Consider the following 18,075-nt stretch of genomic DNA (forward strand, 5'->3'; position numbering starts at 1 on the left):
TTGTAACTGAACAAAATACGCTTTCAAAAGTTTACAGCTGAAAAATGACTTAATACAGCTTTGAAACTTTAATATATGGAAGAAAAATGCTGCTTTTAATCATCTTAATTTAAATGAAACAAGCACAGACAGTTTCCTCACCTTGTCAAATCCTTTTTATAACGTTCCCTTTATTTTTTAGTAATTTACACTTAACACAGTCCTGTTCTGTATTTGTTTTCTTTGGCTCTGCTGCTGCCTGATTGTGTACTTCTGGTTCCAAATGAGGTGTGTGGTGGACCAGTCAGTTCATAACTCTGATGTTCTACTGTAATGTTAGGTTCTCAGTAAGCCAGGTGGCTCAGTGCGTTGCCAGTACGTCCAGGAGCTAAGAGGACAGTGACCAGAGAGCAGATTGTGTGCGAGTTCCCTTTGCAAGGGAGGGAGCAAACCGGACAGATGTCAGTCACCACTGGAAGGAGCTGGGACACAAGGCTGAAGGCGGTATAAGAACCTGGATAGGAGGGAGGCTGGAGGTTACAGTGCAGGGAGCCGAAATGCCCATGGGAACTCACCCACCCTTGCAGACATAGTGCAGAATGTCCAGGGTGAGTACTTGTCTAGCGCATGCCCAGGGTTAGTAGAGACCCCACACTATTGACTGCTCTCAAAGAGCCGCCAGCATTTTGAAGCCTCCCCTGTCTTTGCCAGGAGCAGCACTAGCTTCCCCTCCCCACAGAACTGCCCGGCTAGCCAGTGTGCAGCACTCACTCAGCTTTGACTTCTGAGCTAGTTTTTAACCTACCTGAAGGGCAGAGGATACAGGCCACCAACTGTGAAAGCAATGGCTATGGACCCAGGAGACCAAAGCAGCACACAGATGCTTCTTCCTTTCACCATTGGTCATCGGTTTACATGAGTTTAACTCTTTACACCTCTTCACAAATGGGCTGGTGAGGATTCAGATTTTAGAGGGGTTTAAATAGCTGACCCTATATAATGAAGATGGATCTCTTGTTCCCTTTCTGGTTTGGCGTCAGTTTGGCAGAACCTCCTCTACGCCAGAGGAAAACATTTTTCCTAGTATTTGCTTGAACATTTCTTACAGCTGTGGGGTCAGAGGGCTCTGCACCTCTCGGACATTTCTTTGTGCATTCCTCAGCAATCCAGGCTGTGTTTGGTTGTGTGTACAAATCCTCCCCCGCAACAAAAGCTTTAATTTTCCCTAATGCAAAGGATCCCTCAGCTTCACAGAGCCACAGTGTTGGCCTCATATTATTTACAGGCCTTGTTAATATCTGCTGGATTTAAGTACTTTCCCTGGAGAGGTTTCTGTTGCTGACATCTTTTAGTGTTGTCCAGCTGTTGGATGAGGGGCCTGTAGGCTTTATTACTGGAATCACAGTGAAGAGTCTGAGCAGGGCAGTATATCCTGCTCCTGTTTGCTACACGGCATGAGGCCATTAGAACAGTAGTTTGCCCAGCAGGAAGTAGCTGTTAGCTAGGAAAATGATGGCCATCCAATTATTCGTATTGCAGCAGTGCGTACTGAGGCCAAACAAGCTTTTGGAGACTGGGCACTTAATCTAACCCTTTGGAAACCAGCCGCCCTCTGGTTAACTGGGGGAGGCACAAAGTAGCATCCCTCCAATGAGACAGACACCATCCAGGGAATGGCCCAGGGATAGGAGTCTACTGGCGACACTGTGCTAAGGAAGAGGAAGGGTTTTGGCCAAGGGAGGCAGCAGCAGTTCAGAGGCAGACACGCAAGTCAGCTGGGAGGCTGGGCAGGGCAGCTGAAGCTTTTGGAGTAAGGTGAGGGTGCAGGAGAGAAAGGGAGGCTGAATGTGCTGGGAGTTAACACACTTCTCAGTGCCCTAAGGGTTATAACATAAGCTCCCCTCTTGAGCTTTTGCTTGTGGGAAGAGGTCACCGTGAGCATGCCGCTCTTGCTAGAACGCCAGTGCCTATACCAAGAGCTTTTTCGGTTAACACAATCTGCATTTCCCCAAAGCGAAGGGGCATTTCCTAGAGCAGTTTTGGCACAGAGAGAAGGGGAGTGATGAGGCTTAGTCAGCCCCCTTGGTGAACATGGATGGCTACTGCATAAACACACCACGAGCCTGCCTGGGGTGCCCCATGTCTGTGACAGACCCTAGGCCCTAGCACAGGGGTTCTCCACTTGTTCCTTTCTGAGGCTCCCGGAACATGCTATAAAAACTCCATGGCCCACCTGTGCCACAACAGCTTTTTCCACATAGAAAAGCCAGGGCCGGCCTTAGGGGCGAGTAAGCAGAGCAACCATCTGGGGCTACGTACCACAGAGGGCCCCATGAAGCTAAGTTGCTCAGGCTTCATCTTCAGCCCCAAGTGGCAGGGCTCCAGCCCTATGAGGTAGGGGTGGGGCTTTCTGTCCCAAGCTTCAACACGTCTAACACTGGCCCTGCTTTGCAGACCCTCTGAAGCCTTCATGTGATCCCCCACGGGGCACCAGACCTCTGGTTGAGAGCCACTGCCCTACCAGTTTTAAATACAGCCTCCAACCCCCACATTAGAGAGGACAGGGCTCATCCTTCCTGCTGAGCTGGGGCTGGGTGCAATCCAATGACTTAAAGGGGGAACAGCTCCATTTCCAGTGCTCTAGTTAAAAACAACTGGAAGAGACCAAGTGGAGCAAAGCAAGAAAGAGCAGAGGGAGTGGCACTTAGAACACAGGGTCAGGTTTATTTTGAGCTAGTCAGGGAGTCCATCTGCCCCTCACAATTCACATCTCAAACAATGGCAGCACTGGTGAAGAATGTGCAATATGGGGCTGTAGAAGTAGTAGAAACCTTGCACTCTAACCCTTGCACTTCCCTGCCCTGAGAAATCACAAGGTACCAGGACCCCAGCAGGCTCAGTCCCAGCACTGAGAGCCTCTCCCCCCACCCACCCCCCATTAAAGCATCAGTAGGTCTAAGCTTCCTAGGCCTGCTAACAGAGCCCCATTCCCCCTGTTTGATCCTATGGCTGTGTAATGAGGGCTCTGAAGACCCCACCATCCATGCTCAGCTACAGCGTCCTTAAGGTTCGCACCCCATCCCATCAATGAAGAATGTGTGCACTGATCTCCTTGTGTAGTTAGAATCCCTAGCTCTGAGCCTCCTATGACCCAGTTACCATAGGCCTGAGGGTCCAAGCCCCATCCAGCTTCTGCTCAGTCACTCAAGGCCTCAGAGTAGGTGTTTCCATTAAGTTGTTGCTAGATTTTTCCTTTCTTTATCTGAAGAGGCATCAGGAACAAGGTGCTGGAGAGGATGTTCTGGTGCCAAGAACTGGGCACAGATTACCAGCATACCGCCAAAGGAAAAAGGTTCTTGCACTTTTACTGCACTGAAGGGGGAAAAAAAAAAACAAAAAACACAAACAAAACACAAACACAGATACCCTCCTGTCATACCAGGCACAGTTCCTGTTTCTTTTAAAAAATAAATATTTATAAACAAAGGGAAGAGATTTGAAGAACTACAATGTTAAAAACTGTCCTGCCAACAGCACCAATGTCTTTTGCATGTAAAATCACAAGAACAGGTTGTACATCGACACACCAATATGATACACAGTCTAATGGCCCTCCCCTTTCATGCGCTGCTTGGGTCCCCTCCACTGCAGGAATCCACATCTCAGAGATCACAGGGACCAACTCCTCCATGCTGCTTGCCAGTGCGGGGTCTGGACTGCTCAGTCTCCCTTGGTGATCAGATCCTCAATATATGCATCCAGCTCATCATCAGTATTAATATCGATGTCCTGAAACCAAAGGCGCAAGAGGAGGTTACTTACGTGGATGGGAGGCCCTTCGAGATGTATGGTCTCTTATCTGTATTCCACTGAGGGTTTAAGCGCGTGCCCAGAGCCAAGAATTTGAAAGTAGTAATGTTTGCTGGTAGGCTCATGGGCCCTTGCTTCACACCTCATCGTTTTGTCCAAGGCAATAAAAGGCAGGGTGGACTGACCCTGGCCTCAGTTCCTTCACCACAAACTGAACAGATGCACAGCAGAGGGAAAAGAGAGTGGGAAGTGGAATACAGATAGGGACCACACATCTCCAACAACCTCCAGTTGCATGTAAGTAATCGCCTCCTCTTCTTTGAGTGATGGTCCCTACTGTATTCCACTGAGGGTGATTAACAAGCTGTACCTAATTTGGAGGCGGGTGCAAGGAAGAGAATGGAATGGTGGTCCAGAAGACAGCTGTGCCGAACAAGGCATCCATCCCAGAGTTTTGCACCAAGGTGTAATGAGCAACAAACGTTCATACTGAACTCCACGTGGATGCCCTGCATATGTCTGGAAGCAGTACATTGTGAAGGGAGAGCATAGTAGATGCTTGAGCTCTTGTGGAATGGGCTCTCCCCCCAAGGAGTGGAGGCTGACCCAATAACCAACAGCAGAGCATAATGCACCCTGAAATTCACTTAGACATCTTCTGTGTGGAGATTGCCTGCCCCTTAATCCTTTCAACAAACTGTCTAGAGGACTTCCTGAATGGTCTCGTCCTCTGCAGGTAGAAGGCCAAGGCCCTACAGAGATCAAGGGAGTGAAGGCGCCACTCCTCTGCTGAGGCATGAGGCTTCGGCAAGAAAGCAGGTAAGTGCATTGGTTGGGTGAGATGAAAGCAAGAAACAACCTTTGCAGAAACTTGGGGTACTGGCCCAGGGCAACTTTGTCACTATGGAACTTGGTGAAAGGGGGGTCCGCCCTCATTGCCCTCAGTTCACTTATCCTTCTCATGGGAAGTAATAACCCCAGGAAGGCAACCTTCATGGAAAGGAGGGACAGGGACATGAAGCCAGTGGCTCAAAGGGCAATTTCATTAAATGTCAAGAGAACAAAGTAGAGGTCCCACTGGGGATCAATAAGTTGAATGGGCGGGAAGGTTCTGAGGAGACACTTTCAAAACCTGGTAGCCAATGGATACGTAAATAGGGAGTGCCCTTCCATGGGGGGGAAGTCCACAGGGACAAGGCCCCTCTGTTGGGACAGGAGGCAAAGCGCTTCCATTTGGCCCACTAGCTTGAGCTTTGTGGACTCTTTCCTGCTGCTTGAGAGGATGTTTTAGAATTATAGGACAGGAAGAGACCTCAAGAGATTATGTAGTCCAGTCCCCAGTCACAGCAGGACTAAGTATTATCTAGACCATCTCTGACAGGTGTTTGTCTAATCTGCTCTTAGAAATCTCAAATGATGTACTGCCAACGAACATTCTCATTCTAGCGAAGATGCCCATCCAAAAACCAAGCTCTGAGGTGAAGCATCTGTGGATCAGGATGCCTGATCCTGTTGCCATGTTGGGTGAGCAGCTCCAGGAAAGTTGGCAGAGGAAGCGAGGGAGAAGCTGACAGGAGAAGAAGGTGGGGAAACCAGAACGGGCCTGGCCAGAAAGGGGTGATCAGAATAATCATGACCCTCTCCTATCTAATCTTGTGGGGGACTTGTGGCAGCAGAGGTAGAGGGGGAAAGGAGTAATTGATCTGGTCTGACCAGTGGAGAACAAGGGCATCGCCTCGGGAATGGGTGCAGAGCCCCCCCCGCCCCCGAGCAGTATGTGCTGCACTTGCTGTAGGTGTGGGAGGCAAGAAGGTCCCTGGTTGGAGTCCTCCATAGGCTGAAAATGTCGTTAACTATGGTGTCGTGAAGCTCCCAATCGTGATAGACTATGTATTTGTTGCTGAGAGAGTCTGAAATCATGTTCTGAGTCCCCAGAAGATAGGCTGCTGACAACAGGATCTTGTGGGCAGTGTACCAATCCCACAGATGAACTGCTTCCACACAGAGTGTAGTTGATCTCGTGCCCCCATGTTTGATAATGTAACAAACACTGGTGGTGTTGTCAGAAATGATGAGAACATGATGGGAGCAAATGGATGGAAGAAATGCGAGACGCTCTCCATACTACCTGAAGCTCCAGGATATTGATGTGCATTCTGGATTCCCGAGGGGTCCAAGACCTTTGTGTCATGTGCTCGCCCATGTGGGCGCCCCACCTGGTGAACCATGTGTTTGTGACGATTGTTGTGTCAAGGAATGATGGGAGAAAAAGCATCCCAGTGCAGACCTAGCTCAGGTCCATCCACCAGAGGAGGGAGGAAAGCACCTCTCGGGGGACTGTTACAAAAAGCCAGTCAGCTGCGAACCAGCTGAGCGGCAAATAGCAGAGAGGCTAACAGAAGGAGTTTGCCTGGGATCTGTTTGAGAGGAGGTACACTAAGGGCTGCATTAGGGAGGCTGTGTTGGTGAGTATCTTGCGTGTCTGTTGTGAGGACAGTTTGACCGTGTGCTTGATTGGTTGTTTGAAAAGCGTGAATTGGGAGTGCTTTGTTCCAGGTGAGCCTTGAGTAGGCCTGACTGTTATAAAAAGCCAGCCAGCTGCGAATCAGCTGAGCGGCGAACAGCAGACAGGCTAACAGAGGGAGTTTGCCTGGGGAGAGCCCACTGAGGTGTACATCTTGCCAGCTTTTCTGAGTAGTTACTACAACTCCTCTGGAAGCTCGTAGAAGGACAATAATATGGATGGAGAGTGTTCAGCTGTTGTGACCTGCACTGGATGTGCCATGTTTGTCTTTCTTCCACAGGACAGAAGCTACTTTGTCTGTACAAAGTGCAAGCTGGTCTCCATATTGGAAGAGAAGGTTCAAGGTTACTTACTTACTCGGCAGCTCGCAGAAGCTACTAGATCGCACGCCCTGGTTCTCATGGGTGACTTTAATTTTCCTGATATCTGCTGGGAGAGCAATACAGCGGTGCATAGACAATCCAGGAAGTTTTTGGAAAGTGTAGGGGACAATTTCCTGGTGCAAGTGCTAGAGGAGCCAATTGGGGGGGAGCTTTTCTTGACCTGCTGCTCACAAACAGGGAAGAATTAGTGGGGGAAGCAAAAGTGGATGGGAATCTGGGAGGCAGTGACCATGAGTTGGTTGAGTTCAGGATCCTGACACAGGGAAGAAAGGTAAGCAGCAGGATACGGACCCTGGACTTCAGGAAAGCAGACTTCGACTCCCTCAGGGAACGGATGGGTAGGATCCCCTGGGGGACTAACATGAAGGGGAAAGGAGTCCAGGAGAGCTGGCTGTATTTCAAGGAATCCCTGTTGAGGTTACAGGGACAAACCATCCCGATGTGTCGAAAGAATAGTAAATATGGCAAGCGACCAGCTTGGCTTAACGGTGAAATCCTAGCGGATCTTAAACATAAAAAAGAAGCTTACAAGAAGTGGAAGGTTGGACAAATGACCAGGGAAGAGTATAAAAATATTGCTCAGGCATGTAGGAATGAAATCAGGAGGGCCAAATCGCACCTGGAGCTGCAGCTAGCAAGAGATGTCAAGAGTAACAAGAAGGGTTTCTTCAGGTATGTTGGCAAAAAGAAAAAGCCAAGGAAAGTGTGGGCCCCTTAATGAATGAGGGAGGCAAGATACTCCTAGTGACAGAGGATGTGGAAAAAGCTAATGTACTCAATGCTTTTTTTGCCTCTGTCTTCACGAACAAGGTCAGCTCCCAGACTGCTGCGCTGGGCATCACAACATGGGGAATAGATGGCCAGCCCTCTGTGGAGAAAGAGGTGGTTAGGGACTATTTAGAAAAGCTGGACGTGCACAAGTCCATGGGGCCGGACGAGTTGCATCCGAGAGTGTTAAAGGAATTGGGGGCTGTGATTGCAGAGCCATTGGCCATTATCTTTGAAAACTCGTGGCGAACGGGGGAAGTCCCGGATGACTGGAAAAAGGCTAATGTAGTGCCAATCTTTAAAAAAGGGAAGAAGGGGGATCCTGGGAACTACAGGCCAGTCAGCCTCACCTCAGTCCCTGGAAAAATCATGGAGCAGCTCCTCAAAGAATCAATCCTGAAGCACTTACATGAGAGGAAAGTGATCAGGAACAGTCAGCATGGATTCACCAAGGGAAGGGAAAGCAGTAGATGTATTGTTTCTTGACTTTAGCAAAGCTTTTGACACGGTCTCCCACAGTATTCTTGTCAGCAAGTTTAAGAAGTATGGGCTGGATGAATGCACTATAAGGTGGGTAGAAAGCTGGCTAGATTGTCGGGCTCAACGGGTAGTGATCAATGGCTCCATGTCTAGTTGGCAGCCGGTGTCAAGTGGAGTGCCCCAAGGGTCGGTCCTGGGGCCGGTTTTGTTCAATATCTTCATAAATGATCTGGAGGATGGTGTGGATTGCACTCTCAGCAAATTTGCGGATGATACTAAACTGGGAGGAGTGGTAGATACGCTGGAGGGCAGGGATAGGATACAGAGGGACCTAGACAAATTGGAGTATTGCACCAAAAGAAATCTGATGAGGTTCAATAAGAATAAGTGCAGGGTCCTGCACTTAGGACGGAAGAACCCAATGCACAGCTACAGACTAGGGACCGAATGGCTAGGCAGCAGTTCTGCGGAAAAGGACCTAGGGGTTACAGTGGACAAGAAACTGGATATGAGTCAACAGTGTGCCCTGGTTGCCAGGAAGGCCAATGGCATTTTGGGGTGTATAAGTAGGGACATTGCCAGCAGATCGAGGGACGTGATCGTTCCCCTCTATTCGACACTGGTGAGGCCTCATCTGGAGTGCTGTGTCCAGTTTTGGGCCCCACACTACAAGAAGGATGTGGAAAAATTGGAAAGTGTCCAGCGGAGAACAACAAAAATGATTAGGGGACTGGAACACATGACTTATGAGGACAGGCTGAGGGAACTGGGATTATTTAGTCTGCAGAAGAGAAGAATGAGGGGGGATTTGATAGTTGCTTTCAACTACCTGAAAGGGGGTTCCAAAGAGGATGGATCTAGACTGTTCTAGTGGTAGCAAATGACAGAACAAGGAATCTCAAGTTGCAGTGGGGAAGGTTTAGATTGGATGTTAGGAAAAACTTTTTCACTGGGAGGGTGGTGAAGCACTGGAATGCATTACCTAGGGAGGTGGTGGAATCCCCTTCCTTAGAAGTTTTTAAGGTCAGGCTTGACAAAGCCCTGGCTGCGATGATTTAGTTGGAGATTGGTCCTGCTTTGAGCAGAAGGTTGGACTAGATGACCTCCTGAGGGCCCTTCCAACCCTGATATTCTATTATTCTATGACTGACAGTGGAAAGTACATGGTACGTCGCGTGGGTGAACAGACTCTTTGGAGCCACAGTTAAAGACAGCCAAGTCGGAGGTGAGCGAAGGTGATAACATATGTGCAAGCTGCCATGTGGCCAAGGAGGGATAGGCAATTCCTGTCCGGAACAGAAGGACCGTTTACTCAGACAACGAGTTCCTGCACAGTCTGGAACCTGTCCCTCGGTAAGAAGGGCCATGCTGAGACCATGCTGATGGAGGCCCCTATGAAATCCAGGGACTGTGTTGGAACCAGAGTTTATTTTTCGACATTTACACTCACCCCCAGGGGAGGAAAGGAGTCTGAGTGTCGTGGCGGTTGAGGCTCAAGGCTTGACCCTGTATTGCTCTGCTAGCAGCCATTCAGTCATCGGGATGGAAATATCAGGACCCCCTGATGCCAGAGGTGGGTCGCTATGACAGAAAAATCTTTGGTGAAGACCCGTGGAGTAATGGTGGATCCGAACAGTAGGCCCCTGTATTGGAAGAGCTGAGGGCCCCCCGTGAATCTCAAGAACCTTCTGTTGGTTGGTTGGATGTCTGTGTGAAAATAGGCATCTTGCATACCAAGTGCTGTAAGTCACATGCCTCTTTTTAGTGACAGTATGATGGCTGCTAAGGTGACCATACCAAACTTCGGCTTGCATATGAAACAACTGAGCCATTGGAGGTCCAGGATTGGTCTCCACCCATCCTTCTTCTTGGATACCAGAAAATACATGGAATAGAATGCGGTGCCCTGATAGTCCGGCAAAATGTGTTTTATTGCCCCCCTTTGCAGTAGGGAGTATACCTCTAGAGCGTGGATGCTGTCATGAGACTGGTCCCTGAGGACGGATTGGGGCGAGGGATGCGTAGGAGGTAGTGTTGTGAACTTGATTGTATAGCCATGTTGAATGACATCCAGGATTCACTTGTCTGCTGTTATTGCACTGCAAGTTGTTAAAAAGAGCGCTAGACAACCCCCAAAGGGGGTGGGCTGAGTGCATGGCAGGAGGAGGCAAAGCAGTTGGTGGCTCTCTAAGTACACTCAGAGAAATCGCTTCTGGGAGGACTGATCATGTGATGCTGAAGGCTGTGAAGGCAGTCACGTAGGATGGGATTGCTGGGTCTTCTGTCGCTTGTGAGGTGGTTCATAGGGTTGTTGTTGGAAGAACTGGGGAGTCCTGAACTGCTCTGCAGGTGGCAGAATTTTCGCTTGGGTGCAGGTGTGTAGTTACCCAGAGATCGTAGCATGGGTCTGGAATCCTTGAAGGAGTGGAGGGAATTGTCTTCTAGTTAATCAGGCGAGACTAATCGAAAGGTATTCTGTACCTCCCTGGGGAAATCTATGGTATTCTGTACCTCCCTGGGGAAACCAGATGAATGTAGTTGTGATTTCCTCTGCATTAGGATTCCCATAGCCATCACATGCAAAGAGGTATCCACCGTGTCCACAGCGCCATTCTCATGACCAGTTTGCCCTCCTCCAGGATAGCCTGGAAATGGGCTTGACCTTGCTGGGGGAGTTTGTCAGTAAAGTCTTCCAATTTACTATAGTTGAGTCTCATATTTGTAGTTTGAGATCTGAAATTGGAGGCTAGCTGATGAGAAGACCTTGCGACCCAGAAGGTCCAGTTGCTTCCCTCGTCTGCCAGGGTGCAGTGTGAGTGCTGCTGCCTGGCCTATTCCATTGCCACTTGGATCACAATGGAATTGGGTGAGGAGTGGGACAATAGAAACTCAGACCCCTTAGCTGTAGGTACAGTAACTCCTCGCTTAACGTTGTAGTTATGTTCCTGAATAATGCTACTTTAGGTGAAACAATGTTAAGGAAATCTAATTTCCCCATAAGAATTCATGTAAGCGGGGGATAATATTGAGGCCAGGACCCACAGTGTGGCCAACGGGATGGATCCAGCAGATGCTGCAGAGGGTCCCATGGAGTGGGTTACCAGTGGCTTCTCTGCTGGGGGAGAGGAGGGTACTGCCAGGAGGCCCCTTCGGGTAACTCGTAGTGGCAGCAGTGGATGGGTGGCCCTTGTGCTCCATCCATATCCTCTGATGATGAAAACTAGGATTCCGGTTCCAAAGCTGGTATTGTTGGAACCCTATAAACTAGTGCTTCTCAACCAGGGTCTGGGGCTCCTGTGGGGCGGGGGTGGGGGGGACGGGACACGGGGGGGGGACGGGACACGACCCGCATGCTGGTTTGAGGGGGTCCGCTAAGCATGGCTGGCGTTAGACTTGTTAGGGCCCAGGGCAGAAAGCTGAAGCCCCACCATGGAGGACTGCAGCCTGGGGCCCTGAGCTCCAGCACCTGGGGCTGAAGCTGAAGCCTAAGCAACTTAGTTTCGCAATTGCTTGTGGCATGGGCCACCGGGCAATGGCCCTGCTTCCTCCCCCTTAATGCCAGCTGTAGATTTTATATGGAGGAAAACAGCTGTGGCACAAGCGGGCCGTGGAGATTTTGCAGCATGTTGTGGGGGCCTCAGAAAGAAAATGGTTGAGAACCCCTGCTATAAACTACAGGGGAAAGGACAGAAGCACGATCTGACTGAGGTAAGTCCTGGGTTGGAAACTGTACCTCCCTAGGCACAGACTGTAGAGGAAGGCTTAGGATCTTGCTTCCCCTAGAGCAAAGAGTTCATGAGGCCCAGACGCCATCTCCAACCACTCCAGAGTCAGTGGCATGTGCTCTGTAGCTGGAAGTGGAGCTGGAGCGGAGGACAGTTTCAAAGCCGCCAGTTCTCTTGACTTAGGGCGGGCTGACTCAGAAGGCGTGGGCATCTCGGTGCTCGGTACTGGCCAATCTGCTAGCCTGTGTGATTTCTTGTCAAGCTTGTGAGCCTTGGAACGCACTGCTTCTCTGTGGCTGGAACTTGTGGAGGGTGCATCCTCCTCCTTGGGCCTGGAGGAAAACTTACTGCGTGCATATGGCGTATGCTTTCTTGCCTCTTGAGTAGGCCCCAGCACGGGGTCCGTAGTACTGGCAGAACTGGACTCTATCTCGGTGGTGAGAGACGCGTTCTTGGGTTTCTCAGGCTGATGTACAGCGGGGGTGCCCTGGCCTGGATCTCACTGCAGCCACATGGAGACCTCCATGAGGTGCTTCTTGAGGCAGAGATCCCGGCCTTCCTGGTTACTGCTTGGGAAGGACAAGCAGATGCTACACCTGGATGAAACGTGGGCTTCTCCCAAGCAGTAGAGGCAGCGTTGTTGCTCGTCGCTGACTGAGAACAAGCGTGGGCAGGAGGTGCAGACCTTAAACCCTGGCGTCTTTGGTATAATCCAGTATAGGTATGGGTGCTGGGTTGGGGTGGAGGGACAGGTAAATGGATTCCCCAGTCTCTTATCTCCTAAAAACTACTACTAGACACTAAACTACAGTAAAAACTAGGCTAAAGGCAACTATGTACAGTTCTAATTTTTTCTTTTCTTTTTTTAGTAGGTATGACTCAGACCAAGTGGCGGTGAAAAGGAACTGGAGATGCGGTCAGTCTGCCTCGCCCTTTGTCACCTCAGACAAAACCGTAAGGCAAAGCAAGGGCGTATGCATGGGCCAACTGACACTACTTTCAAATTCTCCAGCTCCGGACGCATAGCACATACATAAACCCTCAGTGGAATACAATAGGGACCATCACTTGAAGAAGAAGAGATGTTACAGCAGATACATCAGGAGCAGGGGACGGGAAGCAGGGAGAGAAATGTTGTGATCTCTCTCTTCGGAAATCTCTGCAGCAACCCTTGCCATAACACTCCTGCCAATCCCCCTCAAGCCCGGCCTGCAGGATTCATTGCTATTCCAGGAGCTAAGAACTTCACATGTTTACACTGCAGATGTACATGTGATATGTACATGTGCAGATGTGATGTACACTGCAGATGTTTACACTGTAGCTGGCAGTGCTACTTACCGGTAGCACTGCCAGCTTTCCTATCTGTGGCCTTATTAATAGCCAGCCATCCCCCAAACCCTATTGGAGCCCTGAGGCTCCGCTCCCACCGTACAACCCTACGCTCAAGTTTCCACAGCAGACACCATCCTGCTTTAGAACTGGGCAGAAATTCCCTCCAGAGCACATCACCACTTCTTAACCAGCCCCAAGGATTGCTACTGAGAGACATGAAGTACTCTCTTTCCCCAGGAGTGGTGCACAGAGCTTCTTCTACACACGTGGTCTCTGGTGGCACAGAAAGCCAAAGCCAAGGGATGTTTCTCCTCTGCCTAGCTGTTGGTATAGTCATTGACACCGGAGGACAGTGGGGTGTAAATCAGAACTCCCCAATCACTCACACAAGGGGCAGCATCACGCACCCACACACAAGGTATAAAGCAGTGAAGAATCAGGCTCTGGGAATTTAACCCCACCTGCAACATAGAACACTGAGGGCTTGGCTACACTTGCGAGTTAGAGCGCATTAAAGCAGCCCCAGGTGCCCTAGCTCACTACCCGTCCACACTGGCAAGGCACGTAGAGCGCTCTGACTCCACAACCTGGTACTCCCCCTTGGCGAGAAGATTAACGCTTGTTGCGCCTTGGCTGAAATACCCGGGGGTCAGTGTGAATGAGGTGTTGCATTACTGCGCTTTGATCAGCCTCCGGAAACACCCCATAATCCCCTTAAGTCAAGTGGCTACTCTTTTCATGGTTTTGGAATCGCTGCAGGAATGCGGATATTACCTTTGAAAGCTCTGTTTCTGACATCCAGCATGCTTATCTGCTCCAGGACAATGCAACCATTACTGTGGAATGCTGTGTGTGAGAGAGAGGGGGGTGGGGTGGGCGAGGTGTGTGTGTGATGCTGTCTGAACTTGCAAGACAGCGTGCTGACATGCTCTCAGCCCCTCAAAAACACTCACTCTCTCCCCTCACATACACTTGTAGCCACGCCAGTACGCTTGTAGCTGTCAGTGTTGAACCAATTGCAGCGCTTTCCCTATTGCACTCTGCGAAGGCTCGTTTAACTCAAAGTGCTCGACATCTGCAAGTGTAGCCATGCCCTGAGTTACTGAGGACCAAAGACAAAGCTGGAAGTCAAGTTGTGGGCAAAGTGAAGTCTTAACTTTCCTCAGTGTCTCAGCTGACCCCAATCCAGTGGCACTCAGTAATTTTAATCTGCACCTGGGGTCTCACCCACCTCCTGCACTTTCTGCAGAAGTGCCACAATATTAGTCCTCAGCTTCTGCAGTTTCTCCTCTGTCTCCTTAAGTTTTCTCTCTGAGCTGCGGAGGTTTTCCTCACAGGCTTTGGCGCGGGCGTCAGCACGAGTCTGATAGGAATTGCACAAGTTCTGCAGACCCATCTCGTACTGTTTGAAATATTCTTTCTGTGGGTAGACGAAAAAGTGAGTCAATACCCTGTGACAAGGGGCAAGATCAAGAAACACCAAAGGCCCACCCCCAGCAGCATTCCCCCAACAGCTGCAATCTGCCAATAGTAATGAAGGGAACTCCAGATGCCAACCTCTGATACTGACAGGAAAACAACAGAAAGTCACCAATTAGACTGTTCATTTCTGGCTTTTACCACAAAACATTAGACAGACAGGCTGCCCTGTCCCCCAAGAGCAGAGCCCAAAGCTCAGAGATGGACTCTAACGTGTACCCTCCCTCTGTCTGCGGCCACAGAGTCCCATACACCCTGCTCCCACCACTCCATTATGGTTTCCTCCCTGATTTACTGGTAGAAGCATCTAGGCAAAGCTAAAATGAAGTTGATTTGCCTCTCAAAGGATACCACTCCTTTTATTTTAGCCTCTGGTCACCATCCATCCCATTTGTTTGCATTATAAAAACTGTGCCTTCATTTGCCTGATTTAAAAAAAAAAAAGAAAAAAGATGGGTGGAAAAACCCTGAGCAAATCCAGTAATAAAACCGAAAACTTTGTTTCACAGGCTAGTTAAGGTTGCCTTGTGACAACAACGTCCTAGCATTTCTAAACTTGAGCAGCATGACCCTCAGTGGATCACAAGAGGCACTTGCTGGCTCACACTCCATCCACTGACAGAGGGATGAGGAGAGGAAGAAATCAGCAGAACTCCATGATCGTTCACCATTTGGCATCCCAACAGATCTCTGAAGAGCTATGATTTGATAAAATAAACATTGTGTCCACATTTCCTCAAGAGGATGAACACTCCTGGGGATTGGTTCTGCTTTGAGCAGGGGGTTGGACTAGATGACCTCCTGAGATCCCTTCCAGCCCTGATATTCTACGATTCCAGAAACATCCATTTGACCCCTCTATTCCCAAAGCAGAGAAACCCAGGATCTGAAAATTTTCCATTTGTAGACCCAGCACAAGTTTAGTGTAAAAGAGAAGCACTGAACTCACCAGAGGAAAAGCCATCAATTCTTCTGAACTCATGGAACTCAGCTCTTTCTTGGAGATGGGAAAATTTGGAGGTAAGAAGTACCGCAAACAATTCCTACCCAAGAGAAAACAAGCAGCCACAAATAGAGTTTAAAGTCTTGTTTGGAGACTGAAATACTCAGAAATCATAACTGCTGTGAGCACCAAATAAACCTACCGGAGTGTCTGGACTAGCAAATCCACAGTCTCCTGGTTGCTGCTGGGACCGGTGGTGTCTGGCTCAATTCGGGCGCAGTCTGAGGTAGAAGGCTCAGCTGCAACCTCCTCTTCCTGCTGTGTGTCTGGACTCTGATACTCTGGAGAGGGAGGCTTCATCAACCGTACATCCTCACTGCCCTTCTCTACCCTAGGGGGGTAGCAGGGAGTCACATACAGCCTTCTGCAGACTACCCAGACCCTGTTAGTAGCCCCTGCCGCAGATCCCCCGTCACTCTGACAACAGCTCCTAGATTACACTTCTTCCAGAGCCACCCCCTACATACAGATGCCTGTTCCCTTCACAATCACAGAGCAGCCTTCTCCAAACATTCCCGTGTACACAACCTTCCCAACGTAAGAATGGATTATTCCTCTCCTCAGCACCTGTGAAAAGCTAACAGGGTCCCACCTCTCCTTCCTGTTGAAGGGGGAGCATCTCCAGAGCCCCCGCAGCCAAAGATAATGGTTAATTACCAGCGATCTCTTGGTGTGGTGTCTGTAGGTACGTAATCGAATTTCACCTTCCAGCGTATGGCATGCTTGCCCATCTCCACAGCTGTGACACGGCCTGTGAACCATTCCTTGTTCACTCGTACCTCCACATGCAGCCCTTTGTCTGAGACACAGAAGGGCAGGCGTTAGGGGGTTTGGACTGACGCTGAAAGCACATTTCACTCAGCTTTTTCCGGAGGGAAGCTCATGCTTCCTCAGTACTCTGCTGGGAATGAACCTAAATTTACAGAGGCTAAGCTCCCGAGCTTCCCAGGTGTGGGGCAGGAAAGACTTACAGATGGAGCAGTAAAGGCATCTCTGATGCTTGTCGCTCACAGAGAATGAGCACGGCCAGGAAACACAGTTCTTAAACCCCAGAATGCAGGGCATAGTCCCAGCGGAAGAAAGGTCCCCAGAGAGAAACTAATGCTAACTAACTTACTAATTAATTAATCTATAATTACTATATACACTAGCAACAACTACATACACCTACCTACACAAACGGACAAGGTCACACTCTTAGTCAAGCTCAAAGTGCTAAGGAACAGGGATTCCTATTCAGGCCACGCAGCGGTAAGAGGGAATTGGAGAAGCACCAACCTGCACAACCTATTATCCCCTCAGCAGTGAGCACAAGGGGACACACGACGCATGTGCGGGTCAACGGACACTCCTAAGGAAAGCTTCCAGGCTCTGGCACATGGCACGCATGCACACCCACATATGGAATACAGACAGTGACCATCACTCAAAGAAGAACCTAGAGTTGTCACCACCCTTCACGTGTCCTGGGAATGGGACATGAGTCACTCCCCTTTGTGGAAGTTTTTCTTGTAACCCACAACAGGGATGGGACTGCCTGGGAACAAGTGAGGGGGCTATACTCCACAGACAGCCCTGCTGACTCTCCGCTGCAGTACACCACAAACAAGGGAGACTCACGGATTCATGCAATGAGGCCCAAAGCCTCCTTCACCGTTAATATAAATGTGCAGCCCAGAGATTACAGGTCCCAGCATGCCATATTTCAGCACTATCAAAGCAACCTTAGCCACGATCAGTTAAACTGTATGTAAATTCCTTGGGGTTGGAAAAAACATGGTCACTTCTGGCACAAACATGGTAACTCGAGTTTAATGGGTTGTTCCTCACCTTTTTGGGCTCTTTTCAGATCTGCCAGCTCCTCCTCCCCTGCACTGTCTGTGAGCTGTAAGCATAAAGAGCTCGTGTTAGCCATCTCCCAGGAAGATCATGAGAGCTCACTAGCTCCCTTCCTGCCAGAGGGAACTCACTGCAATCCTCACCTCAACCACCACCTCGTTTGAGTCCTTCTTCTCCTCTTTCACTACCACTAATTTGCCCCGTTTCGTTTTCTCCTTCTTCTGCTCCGCTTCCTCCTCAGCTCCATCCTCCATGGTGTTAAATGTCCTCTTGCGGATGCTGGAGGCCTGCTGAGAGCAAGTGATTTCTGGCTGAATCTCAAGAATGCCACCAACCATCCATTTCAAGGGGGTAGGCTTTCAGACGAGCTCAGTGCCTCTACAGCCGCCTAAACAAAGGAGCCAGGGTTTCAAAAGAGCTCAGCACCCAACAGCTCCGGTTAAGAACAATGGGAGCAGCTGGATGCAGAGCCATTTTGAAAATCTGACCATAAGACTTTCTACAGAAGGTCCTAGCACATATATATCACACATATATCCATCCCATGCCACAAGGGATAGCCACAAATACCACCAGTATCCATCACCATGAACCTGTTGTCATGTTTCTACCCCATGCAGGGAAATCACTGGGGTCTCACACGAAGCAGCTGGGGCAAGTGATCCCACTAAGGATAGATCGTTGAGCTCTCACCTAGCACAGTACAGTTCTTCCAACCTATGCAGTTACTATAGTGTGTGGGGGAGGGGT

The 18,075-nt window shown here is 49.6% G+C and overlaps 1 protein-coding gene across 2 annotated transcripts in view; it reads right to left on the reverse strand.

Moving 5' to 3' along the window:
• Nucleotides 1-3,412: 3,412 nt before the first annotated feature.
• The window catches only part of MORC2 (MORC family CW-type zinc finger 2), a 111,951-nt gene continuing 97,288 nt past the window's right edge, over nucleotides 3,413-18,075 (reverse strand). The window contains exons 20-26 of one of the 2 annotated variants that reach the window (XM_084649143.1): nucleotides 17,469-17,612; nucleotides 17,317-17,371; nucleotides 16,144-16,285; nucleotides 15,629-15,817; nucleotides 15,433-15,526; nucleotides 14,236-14,424; nucleotides 3,413-3,768 (exon numbers count right to left, since the gene is read on the reverse strand). In XM_084649143.1, the coding sequence (XP_084505269.1) occupies nucleotides 3,700-3,768; nucleotides 14,236-14,424; nucleotides 15,433-15,526; nucleotides 15,629-15,817; nucleotides 16,144-16,285; nucleotides 17,317-17,371; nucleotides 17,469-17,612 (882 nt within the window). In that variant the 3' untranslated portion in view covers nucleotides 3,413-3,699. Of the gene's footprint in view, nucleotides 3,769-14,235; nucleotides 14,425-15,432; nucleotides 15,527-15,628; nucleotides 15,818-16,143; nucleotides 16,286-17,316; nucleotides 17,372-17,468; nucleotides 17,616-18,075 lie in introns of both variants that reach the window. The other variant, XM_084649142.1, reaches the window with a different exon arrangement.

This window comes from Lepidochelys olivacea (assembly GCF_965140295.1).
Source record: "Lepidochelys olivacea isolate rLepOli2 genome assembly, chromosome: 15".
Classification (NCBI taxonomy): Eukaryota; Metazoa; Chordata; order Testudines; family Cheloniidae; genus Lepidochelys; species Lepidochelys olivacea.